The sequence below is a fragment of the Hippopotamus amphibius genome, chromosome 1, assembly GCF_030028045.1.
Source record: "Hippopotamus amphibius kiboko isolate mHipAmp2 chromosome 1, mHipAmp2.hap2, whole genome shotgun sequence".
NCBI classification, from domain to species: Eukaryota; Metazoa; Chordata; class Mammalia; order Artiodactyla; family Hippopotamidae; genus Hippopotamus; species Hippopotamus amphibius.
In genome coordinates this window covers 42,076,623-42,097,774 of record NC_080186.1, presented here as the reverse complement: position 1 = coordinate 42,097,774, position 21,152 = coordinate 42,076,623, and the positions used below count along the sequence as shown (strand labels likewise).

Sequence of the window (21,152 nt, the reverse complement as noted above, 5' to 3'; positions counted from 1 at the left end):
GCAAGGCAAGTTGTTTAATTTGTCTGTGTGTGTGTGTGTATGTGTGTAAGATTTGAAAGAAAATACAGTGAATACAATCTGTGAAAAACAAATTGACAGAGTAGATTAATGGCATTGCCCTACGTTGTGTGTCTTCCTTATAGATGCAGTTTTGTTTTAGAAATTAAAGAGGTTGCAAAAAAGACAGATATCTGATCAGAGTTTCACTTGTCCGAATCAAAAGCACAAAAGAGGGGCTGGCAACAGTGCCCAACTGTTGAGAGAGGAAAAACTGGAATAACAAGATAGGGCAAATTGATTTACTGTATATTGGCAAAGTAGAAGCAGCAGGCCCATAGTGTGAATGTCTTTAACTATTTTTTTATTCCAGATGAAATTCTTAACATGTGTTGAGTAGAAACTCAGAAGGTATTGGGCAAAAGTTTATACAAGGAAGAGGCTTTGCTAACCCTCACATGATAAAGTTTATTTACTGTTTTAACTGTTCTTCTCCTTCTACCTTGATTTATTTTCCTTGAAAATTTTTTATCTTGCTATTTCTTTCCCAGCTGTGTGCAACACCAGGAACTGCCCTTTTTACTGTGAAGGCAGCATTCAGTCATTGAAACAATAGCAAGTTGCTATTTGATCTTGCAGTTGTCCTTCCTCTACAGCACTTAAAGTACAAAATTGACAGCCTGTAACTGCTCTTCATTGCCTGTCATAGCATAAGTATAAAAAGGCTCAGTTACTCTCTTGACAGAGGTTTCACCCATAGTTGGTCACTCTTACTTGTTACCACTTAATGCGTAATGTTCAGAGTAAGTGTAATGGTCTAATGGAAAATTTTTACACGTTACAATTCTAAAAGTGTCATGTAGAAAAGAATTTTAAAGATAATTTATTGTAACCTTATATTTTACAGAGGAGGAAATTCAGGCTCAGAAAAGATGTCATAGTCATGAAAGAATATAGGCTTTAGAGTCTTGTAGAATTAAATTAAATCCAAATCTCACCATTAGGCAAATTATTTATTGTCTCTGACCCTCAGTTTCTTTATTTGTAAAATGAAGATAAAAATACATGTAAAAGGTTATTGTGAGGATATGTTAACATAAAACCTAGTTCCTGGTTTATAGAAGATGCTCAATAATTGTTCAGTTGCCTTTCTCTTTCCTTTCCCTTCCCTTCACTCAGGGTCAGTCCGATAATTAGTGGCACAGCTGAAATGCAAACCAGGTTGTTCTGACTCCAAGTATGTCTTTACTTTGAATGAAAACAAATTTTTTTTAAAAAATTTCTTATTGCAGAAGTAATAGACACTTAGAAAAGTTAGATATACAGAAAATAAGTGAGTCATAATCCCGTGTTACAGAGGGAACAGATTTTAACATTTGTTCTGTATCTTTTTCTCTGTGCATATATAGTATACACACATATGTACATATACGTATATGTATATGTATAACTTAATAAACAGAAATGGGCATAATTTTGTAACTTAGTTTTTCTTTAATATGTAACAACTCTTTATGTTATTAAATATTCTTCTCCATTGGGGTTAGCAAACTTTTTCTGCAAAGGGCTAGATAATAAATATTGCAGGGCATGTGATCTCTGTTGCATCTGCTCAAGTCTGCCCTCATGGTAGTGCAAAAGAATCCACAGACAGTATGTAAACAAATGGAGGTAGTGGTGTTCCAATACAACTTCATTTACAGAAACAGACAGCAGACTGGATTTGGCCTCTAGGCTGTACTAGACTGACCCTTGGTTCTACATCATCATTTTAATGGCTGCATGGTTATTTATTTATTTAACTGTCTTATTATTGGATATTAAATTTGTGCCAGTTGTGTGTGTGTGGGAGGGGAGAGGTAAAGGTAACAAACAAGACTGCAGTGAATATCTTAGTAGCTAAACATTTGGCTAACATGTATGATTATGTCCTTACGATTAATTTGTATACTACTTCTGACATTATAGCAAATGGTTTGTCTACTGAAATTCAGACTTAAAGTATTTCTGATATACAAGTATTTCTTGGATTATGTGACCAGTTTTTAAAGTTGTACATAAAATTGAAATTTATAAAATGGTTTAAAGTTAAAGTAAAAATCCTTAAAATGTTCTTATAATTGTTCCAGTTATTTCTAGGATTGACTTTTGACTTTGTGGAAGGATTTATAAATTAATTTACTTGATTTTAAAAGGGGAAATTTTAAGAGCATTTAATGAATGATGATGTTTTATTCATTGCAGACAATAAAAAACATTCACTTCTATGGTATCTATTAGGCCATTGTTGGAAAAACTTTGCTCTTTCACTGTTTCCATAAAGTATAGAGAGGAAATATTGCCTTCTCGGATAAGGTTTTGACTGACTGATAAGGGGTTAACCTCCCACTGTTTTTCCTTTGGGTCTTGTTTCAGCTAGCCTATAAGAGAGACCAAAAAAACAAACCAAGAACTGTTTAGTCTTTCCTTTGCTTCAAACGGTTCTCTGCTGTTTAGGGATGTTTCCTCAATTCAACTGATAAGTACAGGTGTCTTCCAAGTTTATTTAGTGTGACCAATATATCATTTATCGTGGATTTGCAGTTTTACGGCAATTCCAAAATATATATTATAGCCAAAAAGCAATCAAACTTAAGGCAGAAGTTTAACACAGATTTTCAATGATGAATATTATTTATCAATTATTTCAGTGCTGTGGAGTCTGTAGTGAAGTAGTGCTATCTCTTATTTCTTAAACTAAAAATAATCACTTTATCATCAGAAAAAATTACAGCATTTCTTGAATTTCTCTAATAAATCATTATTAATCATGTTCATTCTCCAAAGGACTTAGGCAGGAGTTCAAAGAACTTTAGAATCAGTTAATTAGAAAGGCACGGCTATCTGGAAGAGCCTATAACTCACACAGTGCTTCTTGAACTTTGGCTTGGTAAAAGTTACCTAGAGGGCTTGTCAGAACACATATTGTGAGGTCCCAGCATTTCCAGCGCACTAGGCCCAGTATGGGTCCCCTGAATTCTCATTTCTAAGTTTCCAGGTGATACTAATACCGCTTGTCCAGGTACCACACCTTGAGAACCACAGGTGCAGAAAAATAATTGTTCCCATTTGTGAAACATACTCAACCTTGCTTATTTATAAACGTTTTCTTTACTCTTTAGGAGTTCTCTTCTAAAATCCAGGTTAAACTTTTAACTAAAGATAAGACTTAATTTTAGTAAATTTATGACTTTGTGATCTAACATTGCAATTTTTATATCATTTTCACCCACACCAAACTTTTAGGATAGGAAATTATGAATATAACCATGTTTCTAATGAAAGTGTTAAATCTTATCCTTGATAGTTTTTCAGGATGGCCAAAATCCATTTCTAACTATATGTGTTCAAGCTAGTTTCCGTATTTGATTAGCTTTATCGTCATCATTCCCAGTAATCTGTTAAGATGCCAGTTGTCAGATTTCTTTGCAGACAAGAAGCGAAATAAGTTTTTAAAGTATGGTACAAAGCAAAACTTAGTTACAGTTGTTGGAATGAAGAATTCAGTTAGAGCCAAAAAAATGTTTTAATAGACCAGAATGTAGTCTAAAGCCTGATTGAAGGCAAATTTAATTTTATAGTTTTCTTCAAACAACATCTTCATTGTTTTCTGGAAAGATGGTATTTGAAAAAAAGAAATGTCTCGAGTTACTGTTTTTATGAGGAAAGAATTGCTGAGTCTCTTAAATAGTTAATGAGAAGAAGTAATAGTTAAACACTTGAAGCATTGATTTCTGATTTGAATTCTCCAACACAGGCCAGCCCTGAGGGAAGGGGGGGGAAAAAAGCTTGCTAATTAACATTTGATTACTGATGCCACCTTCTCATTCCCCTTACACCATCCAGTTTCAAGTGTTTTTGTTCAAGAAGATTTTTAGGAGGGTTTTAACTTGTATCATAGTAAAACAAATCCATGTGCAATTGCAACGAGTGTACATTATGTTAAAAAAAGAAAAAAGTCCTTAGATATGAAGTATGTGTTCAAAACCCAGTCTGGATCAGAAGTGATTGGTTTCTTTACTATTATAAGCCTTTCAGAGCACCAGTGATTGCTAAGAAACTGGAACTAAGCCTAGTCTGTATGTCTTATTTTAAACACAAACACACACACTTATTTGTTCTTTGTAGTTATTATTTAGCAAACTCTTAACAGGAACATCATTTGATGGTGTGAATTACTTGGAGTTCAAATTTTGATACTTTTAAAACTTGGATAAGCTCAGGTTCTAGTATGACCAAAGCCCTCTTTCTTCTAAAATTGATAAGACAATGAGATACGTGTATGTAGTTTCAGGGTGCTTTTTTGCAAGGGTTGTAATTTGTCATAGTATTCTTAATTCAGAAAACCTAGAAACTAGAGTGCTAACAAATTGATAACTGTTCTAAGCCCATGGCAATTAAATATTTTGTTTCTATTTTTTCCATATTAAAATATTTGATAACTGAAAAATCATAGGCTGGATTTCCAAGTTTTAAAGATGTTGCAATAAGTTAATGGAAGCTTACAACTGTATCACTTAGCTTGTAGTATTCTGGAAAAACCATAGCCTATTTGTTTGATGAAATAGATGTTTGGGAAACCACTATGACAGGTTTTATTTTTAAAAGAGATCTCCTAGGGGAAAATTATTATTTAGTTTTTTCTTTAAAAAAAATCTAGACTTTTTGGTGTAATCAAAAGCAAAAACTAAAGCTTTTCGTTATCTAAGAAAAAAAAATTCACTTAAAATGCTTATTATATCTGTATTTCTTAACTGAAATTATTTGCAATTTTCCTTTTTGATATGTTGTATTAATCACTCTACTCTTTTTCATTTTCTAGTCTTAATGGTTTTAAACTTTCCCTCTTTACTTGTTTATCTTAAATATATTTACTTCTTCTTTTCCTGTACCTGGGATTAACCCCAATATTTTCAAAAAATCATAGAATTTTAGAGCTTTGAAAATTAGTAGTGATCTTGTTTTATTCTTTTCTAATTTGAATAAACTAGGTCTCAGGTTCCACCAACTTCCCACAATAACAGCTGGGCAGAATTAGGACTAGAAATCTAGTTCTCTGCCTCTCATTATGCCGCAAGACCTCAAACTTTGTGACTTTTCTATTATCAGAATTTGCTTTCACTTGAATAATACCTGAATGAAATTTAAAATTCCCTAAAATATTTTTCAGTAGTATGACCAACATTTAGTTCACAACATTTAGCTATAAAATATAGCTGACAGAGTTATCTACCAACTTTTATATTTTTCAGTTTGAATGGCTACAAACAGCTCGTTTTGTTTTTAACATTTTTTTTATTTATTATTTTTTTTGAGGTACACCAAGTTCAATCATCTGTATTTATACACATATCCCCGTATTCCCTCCCTCCCTCGACTCCCCCCCACCCTCCTCGTCCCAGTCCTCTAAGGTATCATCCATCCTCGAGTTGAACTAATTTAAGCTCATTTAAGGCTAATCTGAGCCTCAAAATTTGGCCTTTAGCAGCGTAACTTCCTAAGAATTTTTTTTTCTAAAAAATTCTGATAAAATTTAACCAAAATATAAAAGTTTGAAAATTTGTGGAACTCAAAACTTTGTGGGAGATGAATGTCTTATATAATTTTATATGCAGCAGGTCATAATAAAATGATGTTTTTCCCAGTGCTGTATTTATCATTGAAATTTCCATGATGAAGAAATATGAAATTTGAAGTGGAGATCATTGCTTACATTAATTATTATATATAAATAGATATTTATTAATAATGAAAAGCAAATATAAGGAAATAAATCAGTACTGCATTAATTCTGTACTACTTCAGGGTAATCTGATTAAAATATTGTTTTCTTAGTCACAAACAGCTGTCTTATATAAAGCAATGGGGGAGAAATGAAATTGTCCTTTTAGAAAATCTGGAAAATAAGCTCTGGAAATCTATTGTCAGTCTAGAACACTTGATCCAAATACAATATAGTTTGTAACATAATTTTAATGTTAGCTGGTAATCAAAGCACTTATTAAATTTTTTCAGAACTAATTGAAACATTTGCATAGTTTAGCAGCCTAAAATCTCATAGATTTAGAGCTTAATGCATAACAAGAATTGAAAAGATTATGAAGATTCAGCATAATCTTGAGCCAGTGCTGATCAAAGAAAGTATGTAAGACAAAAAGGCCCTTAGGAAATATTACCCTGTGAAGTGCCACTTGTCCTTAACTGGAATTTAACACAAATCTCTAAAGATGAAACTCCATCAGAAGTAGCAGAGTCATGGCAGCTGAGCATGCCAGCTACAGCATCCTAGCCTTTATGCGTGTTCTTCGTGACTCTCTGAAGTGCTCTTAAATCTCTCAAATCAATCTCTCAACCTTCCCCCTCCCCGGCCCCCCAGCTTCTCCCCTTTCCTTTAGTCCTTCCTCTTTCTCTCCTCTGTTCCTCCATCCTTCTCTCTCTGAGAAAACTCTGTCCTTCATTTGATTCATGATGATCTTAAGTTCATCTGCATCATTTTATATTTTGTCATTCAGCTTCCCTAGAATACTAATTTTTTAAAAAAGAATCATTTTTACTTTTGCTTTGTGTACATTTCTGATTTTTTTCTTCCCTGCAGAAGTGTCACTTAAAATTTAATTAAATAAACCATCAAAGACAATAGAATTTTTTAATCTCTAGTAATAAAAACATCACTAATTCTGTACTTTTGCTATCTTATCACTTGTGTTTCTTCCATATGATGGCAAAATTTGCCTATGGTTTCAGCACTGATAAGCATGGAATTATTTTTGAAAAGCTGATTTGTTTCACTTATATTGTTGTTTAGTGATGATGGTTTAACACAAGGTTCTTTTGGCTTAATTTCAGAAATATTGTGAACTTAGCTTTTCCATTGGAACAATCAAACATTAGCCTAATATGCTTTACGTTGTACCCTCTCAGCCAGGTTCTTTCTGCATTAACCAGTTTATTCTATGACAAGTTGCTTAACAGATGTCATTCTGGAGAGAACAATGAAGCCAAATACTTGTGCAATGGCTAACATTACTCTAACTTTGATCACTTTTGTTCAGCACATCAGTCTGGCGTTGTGCTTTATACCAACATAGCACTATAGCCAGAACATGCTTTTCAGACTTAGAATAGCAAAGGAATGTTATTCATTCAGCACAGTTACAGATGAGTTAATGAAAGAAGAAAAATACTGTTTATTTCATAATACCATATTGTTGTGTTTTGGAATTAAGGTGGCATTTAAAGAATCCCACTCCAGAGTTATTTGTTTATATACTCAACTCATAGTATTTGTGTATATTCGCCAATGCAAGGGTAGCCTTGCCACCTTTCCAACAGATGTAAATATTTGTCCTGCCTTCCCCTCCACCTTCAGAATAGCTGCTGACCCTTGATGTATCTGGACAACATAATTAAAACTAACTTTAAGAAAGGAATTTTTTGCCTTGAGGCCTAATGTTTCCTCATACTCCCTTCTTCTGTCCTCTCACTTTCTTTTATTAATAAACAATAACAATAATACTTTGGGTTTATGGAAAACCTTTCCCCCTAAGAGCACTAATGTTTAAGCATGACAGAATAGTCTTAGCTAGTGGAAATGGTAAGAGGTTAGCCCACTTGCATTTGGTTAAATTGTTGGGTTGATAATAACTCATGAAAATTTCCAAACTTGATGTGACTGACCGCAAACAAAATACTGCATGGTAGACTGGCCATTGATAAGAATCTCTGAAAAAAAGCTGTTTGTTTGAATTGAGTGGGGATCAAGCCATTCTCCCAAGCACCTCAGTTCTCATTTACTAAATCTTTTTTCACAGGTGTACATTAGAGATAAAAATAGATTGAGTTCCTGGTTTTTGTTTTGTTTCTTTGCCCAGTGAATGTATTTCTCTATTTCACTGGAAGGGTAACTTAGATGTGTTTATGTATACTAAACAGTAATATGATACAAAATGCTGTAATTGGACAACATGATACTTCGGGCTTCCGCATTTTAAAAACGTGACTGAATGCTGCTTGTTTTCCACATTTAAGTCGTATTATAAAACCTATTATAAGCAACATTTCAAAATTAGCTTCATTGTTACAGTAGGGTAACCCCACAACTAACCTGAAGAGTTAGTTAAGATGGATGATCTCTTCATTCTTACGATTTGATAATTTATTTTATTTGTAAATATGAAATGAAAGAGAATTTTTGTAACCTATTTAGAAAAAACCTAAAGAAATATATGATAATTACTGGATAAAAGAGTATAACCTTCCAACATTTTATTCTGATAAATTACTTACCTCTTCTCCTTTTAAAGTTAAAAGGTATTGGGAATTCCCCGGTGGCCTAGTGGTTGAGACTCTGTACTTTCATTGCTGTGGGCACAGGCTAACAGGGAACTAAGATCCTACCATCTGGCCAGGCACGACCGTAAATAAATAAATAAATAAAAGTTAAAAGGTATAATGTTACATGTTGAGAGAAACAGTTTTTGAACTTTACCAGTATTTAAAATAGAAACTATCATTACTATATTTTCTTTTGGGGAAGGGACTAAATACTATATTAATGGATGACTCGGTTAATAAATATTCTGTTGAAATAGTTTCTGATTTGAGACGATTTCAAAGAAATACCCTGTGCTGCTTTATTAATAAGTTGTTATATCCTTGAAAATTACATAAAACAATGAAGGAAACTTAAGGTTTTTCCATTCACCCCCTTGGGAAAATAACTACCACCTTTGTCTCGCCCACATAGAAATTTGAAATGTATCTTTTATTTGACTCATTGCACACCTTGAGTCATTGTTAAAATTAAATAGATTATAAAAATTTATAATTATAAATTAGTTCACGTACTCTGTCCTGCATTAACTGTGTACCTGAAGTTTCTTGACTGAAAAGAAACTTGAAGCCATCCAGAAATATAAAAATAATCAATGGGCGGAGCTGTTGTTTGAACTATTGTTTCATCTAACCTTGGTTTAAATTTTTTGGTTTAGGTTTTTTAAATAAAATTTTTATGATTTGTGTTTTCCTAGTTTCAAATTCTTGTTTTGAACCTAGAAGAAAACAGAGGAAACACAGTGTATCGTATAAATTGACTGGCAACTATCATAAGTCATGTGCAAATGGTATCTTAATTGTTCTCTTTCTTTTTATAGGTGAAGAGAAATGTGTATGACCTTACGAGTATCCCTGTTCGCCATCAGTTATGGGAGGGCTGGCCAACTTCTGCCACAGATGACTCCGTAAGTGACAGTTGAGTTGTCAGTTTTATATCCTCCTCTCTCTTTTGCCACTTTCAGTCTAATTGACAGTGATATTAAGCAGAATCAAATGCTTTGAATCCGTTGGAAGAATTTTACAAATCAAATAATGTGAGGGTAAGATGAATTGTAATAATTTGAGTTCACTTTGCAAAACTGGTATCATAAGCCAAGTATATTCTCTTGGTAGTGTTACAATATCCATATCAGGAACTTGATGCTGCTTGATTTGACTTAAATTTTTCCTTGATGAAGAAAATACAGATATTCAGGTGTTACCAATAAAATGTCCCAAATACAAAAATTTTTTCCATAAATTACAGGTATTTCAAAATCAATATAATCATTTTATTTAATTTTAAAACTGCATCTCCCATAGTTAGACCGTACTTTAAGAAGTTAATTTTTATAGTTAATATTAATAGCTCTCTATTCTTAAACATACTCATAATTTTCACTACCGTAAAAAACTGAAAGAAAAGACCTAGTCTGTAATTTTTAACTATTATTACATCTACTCATAATAATTTTCTTGTTGTAAATTTTGAAACCTTTTTTTTTTTAATATAAATTTATTTATTTATTTTATTGACTGTGTTGGGTCTTTTTTGCTGTGCGCGGGCTTTCTTTTTAGTTGCGGTGAGTGGGGGCTACTCTTCGCTGTGATGCGCAGGCTCCTCATTGCCGTGGCTTCTCTTGTTGCGGAACATGGGCTCTAGGCACATGGGCTTCAGTAGTTGCGGCACATGGGCTTCAGTAGTTGCGGCTCATGGGCTTCAGTAGTTGCAGCACATGGGCTCAATAGTTGTGGCTCACGGGCTCTAAAGCACAGGCTCAGTAGTTGTGGCACAGGGGCTTAGTTGCTCCGCGGCATGTGGGATCTTCCTGGAGCAGGGATCGAACCCGTGTCCCCTGCATTGGCAGGCGGATTCTCAACCACTGCGCCACCTAGGAAGCCCCTTGAAACCTTTTCTATCTCTGTCCTGTTTCCAGTGATTATTCTTTTCCAAGAGAGTAAATTTGATCATCTGAAGAGGCCATTTTGTACTTTTTTCATCATCTTGGTTGTTCTAACTAGATATTCACTTTTCTTTTAAAGTAAAAAATTAAGACTGTTTCAAGAATTTTGAAGTAAGTCTTATTTTTAAAATAATAGGGCTAAAAAGATATTAAGTTTTTGTAAACATCTTATAACAATAAATACCCAAATGATGATTATGGTAAGAGTTTAATTACCATTTCTTATTTTTTTAGTAAATATTATATTTCTATCTAGATAATAGTTGCTACTTCTCTCTCAGCTCCACCATCATATACTTTAAAGGAATTCTTTTGTGAAAGACAGAAATATTTTTGAACAATCTATTTATGTAGATGCCACTGGAGTCTAATATATTCCACAGTCTAAACACTGTGCCTTTGGAAAATACTTTGTGGATTATGAAACTTTAAAGATAATCAGAAAATAGCAAAATATATTTTTTAGGTGCACCCTTCAGAAAAAAAAATTATGTATATTACATTTAATTATAAACAATTGATTTTAACATTTACATTATAGTATATCATTAGAATTATTGGTTGGTTGTCCATGGCTAAGCAGTAAGGATGTGGTTGTTGTTTTTAGTTTGTTTTTTCCCCATTAGACTGAGAAATTTGATAGAAAATGTGATACATTTATTTTTTACAAAATTAAGAGAGTAAAGTACAGAAATGATAGCTTTCTGTTTACCTGAGAAGACGTGAGGAAACCAGAAATGTTCTTAGCTTTGTCTAATAACCTGCCACAATAAATAATAACATTAATAGGAGAAAATAAGATCAAGCATGTTACTTAAATTCTCTGAGTTTCAGTTATCTTACTATTTTGAAGAATTGTAATGAGGATTAGTGATTTTTTATATATATATATATATACACACACATATATATATGCAATCCTTGGCTCATAGGAGACACTCAATAAATGAAAGACTGTTTTATATATATATGATGAGTCAGTGTTATATATATATGACTTTATATATATATATATATATGCAGTACTTGGCTCATAGTAGGCACTCAATAAATGAAAGTCAGTGTTATAATTAATTTTAACATAACTCAGAAAGAGGTCACAGGCAAGAATTGACTGGTTTACATAGATGAAATGGTACCTGAGATTTGCTTCAAAATAACCTCTGGGGTTGGGGGCGTGAGTGGGAATATAGATAAATCCAAATTAGCTGTCTGTTGATCATTGTTGAAGGTGTGTAATGTGTATATTTGATTTTTTATACTATTCTCTCAAGTATTGTATATGTTTGAAAATTTCTATAATGAAAACTTTAAAGCAAAAATAATTGACTGGTTTAAGGTAATAAAGTCCAGAAATGTGGGTCTTAATAGGGCTGGAAATGCCAACTGCTCTTGGGTTCCACACTTGTAAAGACCAGGCTGAAATAGGCTTATCAGAAGGAGGTTTCAGGAGTGATAGGCAAAATCAGTGAAATACAATAAATTCATCTGTAACATAGTACCTTATACATTTTAGGTGTTCAGTCATTGACATGAGATGGCACTGTCTTTTGTGAGGATCACATTTTAATGATCTTTATTTAAATTTTTACCAAAGAGTTCTATGCAATTTCATTACTGTAGGAAAATATGGAAAGCAGCTAAAACTTACCATATGGAAGTCTGTGATGCTACCTGGTACTATAAGTCACAGCAGACACGAGGGTATCTCCATTAAGAAGCTTGGTTTTTTTTGTTTTTTGTTTTTTTTTTTTGCCTTATTTTTCATATTTGCACCTTGTCCCAGAACCTGTGAAGTGATGCCTGCCTGTACCTCCCCAGAGCATATGTTGCCACATTGGCAGGATGTTGCCTTGAGCTGCATGATTTGATACAACAAAGATGTTCAGGGCCAGGCTGCTTTTAATTGGTGCCATAGCAGATCCATTAGTTCCAATGCTTGAGTTTTGGCAAGAATTGCTTATAACTGTAGTCTTTTAAGGAGATCCTAGCCAAAGAAATGTCATGAAACCTTTCTTTCATTAGGACTATAAAAACTCATAAAGCTGGTGCTTGTAATCTATATTGTTGCAGGCAATGATGTTTTTATACTTATTTAAATCACTTGTGTGGAGGCATCTGCTACAAAATAAGATGGTCCTCACAGCTTTGGGCATGAATTGGGTACAGCTGAGAAATGTCAGCTGTGTAAACAGCCTGAAATGTGTTACCAACAAAAATATAATTAATTTCTTTCCAAGACTGTGTGCCATAACTGAATATTTAGGATGGTTTAACTTTCAGAGAAAGCACCTGAACATTTTCTTCTCAGTGCCAGAGTAGAGGATTGGTTATAAAGGTCATTAAAAGTGAGGTTAGTTGTACTTTTCCTGCTCAGTTACAGAAATTTGTGTGGCTTTGAATATATAGTAGCTATAGTACTAGTGGCTTCCATGAATTGATGGAAATATCTTAGATCAAGAAGTTAATAGTTTGGGATGATGGGAACGTTCTAAAATTAGATTGTGGTGACAGTTGTACAACTCTGTAAATTTACTAAAAATCATTGAATTAAACACTAAAAAGTAAATTTTATGACATGTAAATTATACCTCAGTAAAGCTGTTTTTTAAAGGAGGTTAGTGAAGAACTAGATTAAATGCTTTTCCATTTATGTTTTTATGTTGCATGAGAAATATTGCAGTAACATAGGAGGTGTTTTCTTCAATGTACTTCTCATTAACCTTTGACTTAGCAAACAGGACAAAGAAATAGACTTCTTACAATTAGATTCTAGTATAATCTTGAGTCTCTTATGAAACTGATAGACTACAGTCTTTTGACATTTTTTATACTACTCAGTGAAGTTAACAATCATTTAAAACATTGTTGCCCCATCTCCCTTCAGAGTTAAAATATTTTCTTTCCTTTTAGTTGTACTCTAATGGGATATGGAATACTGTATGAATTGTCGATAACTCTTTCAGTTCTTTTTGCACTCTTTTATCAGGGAAATAGGCATCTAAAGCTTCACCAGTGGGGGAATGTTTTCATGCTGTGACAGTTCAGCTGTGAGAACAAGGAGTTGCGAGTAGGCGAAATCTCATTTTACACTTTAACAAGGACACTCTTGGTTTCCAGAGCGTAGAAATAATTTTAACACTGTGAATTATGTCAAGGCACCTTATTATAATGCAGACAGTTTGAATATATGTAGTTTTTAAAACTCCAGGTTTTAATAGTACTTACATAAAGGAAGAAAAATCCTTCAGTTTTTATACTTTTTTGTTGTGCCCTAACCCCTTTTTTTCTTTTGAGATTACTGATGGTATTCTGTGGTTCCATCATTGGCTAAGGAATGTTAATTCAGAATTTGGGAAATTAGGAATTTTAGAACCAGAGGTCTTTTAGCCATGTGTTAGGAGTCAGAAAGCTACTTACTAAATATTAAATATTTTCACATAGAAAATGAGATCATTTATGAACAGAATCATTATACAGTGACTTTTCTATGAAATAAAAATAAAACAAAAATGATACACAAGACATTCCTTTTTTTTTTAATTAAAAAGAATTTGTGAATGAGGAAATGTCATCTACTTTGATTCTTCTAATGGGGGCCATTTTCTCCTGTAACTTCTCCCTGATGATTTGTTTGGCAGGTGTCAAATTATAAACATTCCCCTGATATTAGATCCCTACCCTCCACTTTGTAGGAGCTGCTGTCCCAGTATAGACTCTCCCTGTTACCACATACCTACCACACTATAGTTACCTACCTACTAAGTAAACTCAACCTCCGCTATAGTCATTCTATCCATTGCTGCAAGGTTAATATTTCTAAAGTGCAGAACAAGTCACGTTCAACCTTATTTATCTTCAATGGCAACCCAATATGTGCTAATTTATGTACAGATTTTGATGTTGTCATTCAAAACCTTCATCCTTTAGTCTGAAACTTCCCTTCCAGGTTTATTTTCCCATACAGACCTGGAATAATTGCTTAATGAATATTTCTTGAATAAATTATTGAATATGATACCACATATATCTCCAATTTAGCTAAATATTCATTTTGCTGTTCTTCAGACATACTTGGTGCTCCACTCTGTTATTTAATCCTACTATTCCTTCTACCTAGAATACCTATAGCAATTATCTCTTTTCTTCAAGACTCTTCCTTAAGAAACTTTGCCTGTATCCCTCTTCCCATGCCACCTTCTCCAACCATCTTAGAAATTAGTTTCAATTTTTTTTCTATTTAAATTATTTTCTTCCTTGTTTTTATTCTTTCCTTCCTTCATTCCTCCTAGTCGGCTCCATTACTTACCTGAGTAACCACAAATAACTTGATTAACCTCTTTGGGTCTCAGTGTCTATAACCATAAAACACAGATGGTATTCCCAGAGTTCTGTGAATACGAAGAGTCATTAGTTACAAATATAGTTACTCCTGCATTTATTTTGAAGATCGAAGTAGTCTGTGCTAGATAATGTCTAATATATGGTTGACCTTTGGCCATTACTATTTTTTCATCCATCTATTTATTCACTTGACATTTGTGAAACAACTCTTATAGCCCAGTAAACCACACTGGCCCTTAAAGTTGCAAGGATAAGGTCCTGTTCCTCAGGATTTGCAAAGTATAGAGTGAGATAGATACATAAACAGTGACAATGGAAGTTTATGTAAATGCAATGGGATCATAGAAGAGGAAACAACCAATTTCTCTAACAGGTATGGTGGAGAAAAAATTGGCTTCCCAGAGAAAGGAGCCTAATGTCCCTTAAGTTAAACAAATTAAACAAATATAAATTATATTTTAATTTGTATACTTGTGTCCTCCCTTATGTAAATTCTAAAAATTGGGAGTAAAAACTGTCTTCCTCATTTTTGTATGCTCTGCAGGATCAAATGTAGTGGGTTTTTTTTTCTTTTTAAACATAGTGTTTTATACATTCACTCATCTGAGTTGTTCAGAGCTCCGTTAAGTTGACATCTATGATAATAAACAACTAAATGATGAATTGGTATGATTTTAGTGACTTGATAAACTGTTTGAGAATCAGGTTTATTTTCTTTCTAATAAAAGTTATCAAAACTCAATATTTCTTTATTGGTAAATAGAATAACAAATTTAGGGTGGTGGGGAGCTGCTACACTGAGTGAACTTGTATCAGCATATGTTTAATTGCGTGTGTGCATGTATATGTGAGAGAAACAAGCAAGCAGACCAATCCAAGTGCATCAAATCCCAATATTGTTATCATTTCGATAAGTTACTTATATGAATTTCATTTTCCTCATCTGCAAAATGAGGATGATGTTAACACCCTTGAAAGTCTATTGTGAAGATTAAATGAGTTAACATAATAGTTTGAACCTTATGAAATTGCCATTTTTAAAAGACAAGATGGTTGTGTATTAGCAAGTCCTCATGGTTTTACCTAATATGTAAAGCATGTAATATAATGCAGAGTTTGGCAATGCAACCCGAATCTCACTCTCCATCTGTTTTTGTAAATGTTTTTTAATAGAGGTAAAATTGATATATAACATTATATTAGTTCAGGTGTACAATATAATGGTTTGATATTTGTATACACTGCAGAGTGATCACCACAAGAAGTCTAGTTACCATCCATTACCATACAATTGACCCCCTTCGCCCATTTCACCCACCCTCCAAACTCCTTTCCCTCAGGTAACAACCAGTCTGTTCTCTGTATCTATGCGTTTTGTTTTGTTTGTTCATTTGTTTTTTTAGATTCCATGTATAAGTGAAATCATACAGTATTTGTCTTTCTTTGATTTATTTCACTTAGCATAGCACCCTTAAGGTCCATTCATATTGTCACAAATGGCAAGATTTCCTTTTTTTATGCTAAGTTAGTGTTAGACACACACACAGACACCACCCCCCAACCCCCACCCCCATCTTCTTCATCCAGTCATCCATTGATGGACAGTTAGATTATTTCCATATTTTGGCTATTGTAAATAATGCCACAGTGAATGTAGGGGTGCATATGTCTTCTTTGGATAAATACCCAGAAGTGGCATAGCTGGATCATATGTAGCTCTATTTTTAATTTTTTTCAGAACTTGCATACTGTTTTCTATAGTGGATGTACCAATTTACATTGCCACCAACAGTGGCATAAGGGTTCCCTTTTCTCCACATCCTCACCAGCACTTGTTATTTCTTGCCTTTTTAATAATCACCATTGTAATAGGATGTAAGGTGATATCTTGTTGTGGTTTTGAATTGCATTTCCCTGATGATTAAAGATGTTGAACAGCTTTTTATGTGTCTGTTGGCTATCTGTAGGTCTTTTTAGAAAAATGTCTATTTGGATCCTCTGCCCATTTTTTAGTCAGATTGGTTTTTTGCTATTGTTTGAATTCTTACTATATTTTTGATAAGTCCTTATAGGATATATGATATGCAGATATTTTCTCCCATTCAGTAAGTTGCCTTTTCATTTTGTTGATGGTTTCCTTTGTTATGCAGAAGCTTTTTAGTTTGATATAGTCCCACTTATTTATTAAAATTCAACACCAAGACGGTTGTAAATAATGTTTTATTGGAGCACAGTCACACTATTTGCTTATGTATTGTATACAGCTGCTTTTACACTATAACTAAGGCAGGGATGTTGTTAGTTGCAACAAAACCACATGGCTCACAAGGCCTAAAATATCTACTATTTGGCCCTTAACAGAAAAAGTTTGCTAACCCCTGGTGTAAGACCTGGCATTTAGTAGGCATTCAACAAACATTAGCTCATTTTCCCTTGAGTAAGCACCTTCTTTATATAACATACACATGCAGAATCAGAAGCATTCTTTGAGTAGCTTCAGGGTCATCTTATGCTATTTAAATTACTTTGTTAGCCTGTCCTAGGTCAGACAGATTCAGGCAATCTTTGGACATTTTCACTGGCTTTTTCTTTATTTGGCAAGGTCATGGATAATGTTGCTTCTAACAGTGGTGTGACTCAGTAGCTTCAGAGGGTTCATTGCCCTTGTCAACATATAGAGTCTTTTACAAATAACACAGGCGAAGACTAAACAGACAGAAAGAACAGCTTTGAATGCAGTAGAAGAAAGTTTAAGTTTAAAAGGAATGGAAAGTGGTGAAATGGGCTATACGCTGAACAGTGAGAGTGAGAAGTTCGGGAGGGTGGATGAAGTGCTCAACAGACATATTTACTCGGTAAATATGAAAGAGAACACATGAGAGTGAGACAGCCTTCAACAGGAAATTTATAGGCACTAAGATCTGATGTTGCTAATCTTGATTTCAGTTTATTAAAATCCCAGACTACTGCTTCACCCATGGAGGAGTAACTGCTATGGGAAATTTCTTCCCTCTATAAACAGCTAGAAGAGTGGATAAAATATGTGAAATAACTGTTTTCAGATATTAGACAACAGGTAGTTCAGGACTCTGAAGAAGGAAACAAATGAGCCCTGCCAGGAGGCAGTTTTTGGATCCCAGGGCAGGGAGAGGAAACCAAAACAGAATCTGGTGATTTTATTGCGTTTGAAGAGACAGAAAGTAGAGTTTAGGGAGGTCAAGGCAGTCTGCAAAACACTTTGCAAAGCAGAGTACTAGCAGAGAAGAAGCTCCAGAAATCTATATAGAGTTCTCCTGGTCTTTAGCTGAATACCAATCTGTGCATGCATAGGGTGAAATTCCAGGAGACTGGGCAAAGAACTACTGTCAGGAAAAAGAACAATTAACTGGGAGCTGTAAGGCAAACAATTCTCAGAGCTCACGCAGAACTGGGAATAGTTTGAGTTCCCACAAGCCATAGTAAAGACACCTCAGTGAATATGTGGAGCATTCAGGAGATACCCACAGGAGAATCACACCTTAGTGGAGTGAATAAATACGGCTTAAAGTGAAGGCTTTTCTGGGACTGCCATTCTACAAGCTTAAAAACCACCTTCAAAAGGAATAAGCTGATTAATAGGTAACCACGGCTAAGAACAGAATCCAGTATGCAGTTAAAAGTTACTTTATATACAAATAAGCAGGGAAATCTAACCCCTAACCAGGAGAGAAATCAGTCAAAAGAAATAGACATAGAAGTTACTAAAATAATGAAATTGACAGATAGGGACTTTAGCTATTATAAATACTATGAATAGGCTCAAGGATTTAAAGGAAAACATGAACTTAGGAGAGAATAGAATATATAAAAGATAGGTAGATAGATAAACAATATAATATCTGAAATTCTAATTTTACTGATGAGCTTAACAGCAGATTAGAAACTACAAAAAAAACCAAACAGCTTAAAGGTAGAGCAATGGAAACTATCTAAACTGAAGCATAGAGGAAAAAAAAAAGACAAAAATAAATTAACAAAATATCAATGACCTTTGGGACAAAACCAAACAGTCTAACATGGAGTCTAATTGGAGTCTTAGCAGGAGAGAAAACATGGGAGGAAGGAGGTCAAAACAATTGAAAAAATAATTTCTGAAATTTTTCCATATTTGATGAAGACTATAAAACTTACAGATCCAAGAAGCTCAATGAATGCCATGAAGGCTAAGCACAAAGAAAAATTCCACACTAAGGAGTATCATAATCAAATTGCTGAAAACAAGTGATAAAAAGAAAAATTTCAAACCAGAGAGAGTAAAAAAAAGTATACATCACACAGGGGAACTAGCATAAACTCTTAAGATCAGAAATAACGCAAGCCAAAAACCAGTGGAAATGACGTTTTAAAACCATTGAAAGGTTTTTTAAAATGACAATTTAGAATTCTGTATCAGGTGAAAATAATCTTTCAAGACAGGCGGAATAAAGACTTTTTCAGACAAACAAAAACTGAGAGAATTTGGGCCCAGCAAACATGTACTGTAAGAAATATTAAAGGAAGTTCTTTAGGCAAAGGAAAAATGATATCAGGATAAACTTGGTGCTTTATACAGAAGAGTGAAAGTGCTAGTAATGGTAAAAATGTGGTTAAATATAAAAGACATTTTTCCTTGTTTTTAATTTCTTTAAAAGATAGTTGTTTAAAGATAAAATAACAAGTAATGTGGACTTTTGAACATATATAGAAGTAAAATACATGACAACAATAGCACAAAAGACAGGATGGGATTATACTGTTGTAGGGTTCTTATTCTATATATGAAATGGTATAATAATAATTTAAGGTAGTCTATTATATTAAAAATGCAAACTGTAAACCTTAAATAAACCACTAAAAAAACCACACAGAAAAGTATAGATGCTAAGCCATTAAAAGAGATGTAATGGAATACTAAAAATATATTCAAAAATCAGGCAGGGAAAAAAGAAAAAAAGGAGGAATGAAATGGTGGAATGTACAAAACAAATAGCAAGATGGTAGGTTTAAATCCAACCATTTTGATAATTACAGTAAATATAAATGGTCTACACATTAAATGGCAGAGATTGTCAAAATGAATTTTAAACAGCAAGATTCAACTATATGCTGCCTGTAAGAAACGTACTTTAAATATAATGACAATGGTAAGTTAAACATAAATGAGTGGGAAAAATTTACCAGGCAAACACAAAATGTAAGAAAGCTGTAACGACTATATTAACACTGGACAAAATACAAAACAAGAAATATTACTGGGACTAAAGAGAAACATTTCATGACAATTAAATTTAGGACAGCTCATCAGGAAGACATAACAATCTTAAATGTGTATGTACCTAATAACAGTTTAAAAATATGTTAAGTAAAAACTGACAGGACCAAAAGAATAGGCAGATCCACAATTATGGAGATTTCACATTCCTGTCTCAGCAATTTACAGGAAAATGACAGATAAGTATGTAGATTTGAGCAACATTCTTAACCAACTTGACCTGTTTTGAAGTTTATAGACACTTCACTCAACAATAGCAGAATGCACATTCTTTTCAAACGCATATGGTACACTCCCCAAGACAGACCATAGCCTGGACCATAAATTCTCAGTAAATTTTAGATGATTGAAATGAAGAGTATTTTCTCTGACTAAAACAAAATTAAATTACATATTTTATAATATTTTTTTTGAAATTTACATGTTACCTTTATTTTTATACAAATGTTTAGTAGTTTGTTTCTTTGTGTATCCAGTGTAATCAATGAAAAGCTACTAAAAGTGACAATTGAAACTACCAAGGTCATAGGCCACAAGATTACTGTACAACCCCCCCCCGCCAAAACAGTGTTAATATATAGCACCAAAGAACGTTTGAAAATGGAGGGTTTAAAAATTGTACTATTCATCATTCCATCCTAAAACATGAAATGTTTAAATATAAATCTAACAAAATATGTGTAACATCTGTACACTGAAAAGTACTTTTTTTTAGCTCTTTATTTGAATAGAATTGCTTTACAATCTTGTATTTTTTTTTAAAGGAAAGTGATTTTATTTTATTTTTTAAATTTTTATTGGAGTATAGTTGATTTACAGTGTTGTATTAGTTTCTGCTGTGTAGCAAAATGAAACAGTTATACATATATCCACTCTTTTTTAGATTATTTTTCTATATAGGTCATTACAGAGTATTGAGAAGAGTTGCCTGTGCTATACAGTAGGTCCTTATTAGTTACCTATTTTATATATAGTAGTGTGTATATGTCAATCCAAATCTCCCAATTTATCCTTCCCCTCTTTCTTTCCCCCCTGGTAACCATAAGTTTGTTTTCTACATCAGTGACTCTGTTTCTGTTTTGAAATTAGTTCATTTGTATCATTTTTTTAGATTCCACATATAAGCTACAGTATATATTTGTCTTTCTTTAACTTACTTCACTCAATATGACAATCTCTAGGTCCATCCATGTTGCTGCTGCAAG

General features: G+C 33.3%; 1 protein-coding gene across 12 annotated transcripts in view; it reads left to right on the top strand.

Moving 5' to 3' along the window:
- Window positions 1–21,152, top strand: part of FAF1 (Fas associated factor 1) — a 463,179-nt gene that overhangs the window by 253,653 nt on the left and 188,374 nt on the right. For all 12 annotated transcript variants that reach the window (XR_009049289.1, XM_057710484.1, XM_057710451.1 and 9 more), the window contains one exon: window positions 9,189–9,275. Coding sequence is in view for 11 of the 12 variants with exons in the window: in XM_057710484.1 (XP_057566467.1) it covers window positions 9,189–9,275 (87 nt within the window). In the remaining variant the exon portion in view is untranslated. The remainder of the gene's footprint in view (window positions 1–9,188; window positions 9,276–21,152) is intronic.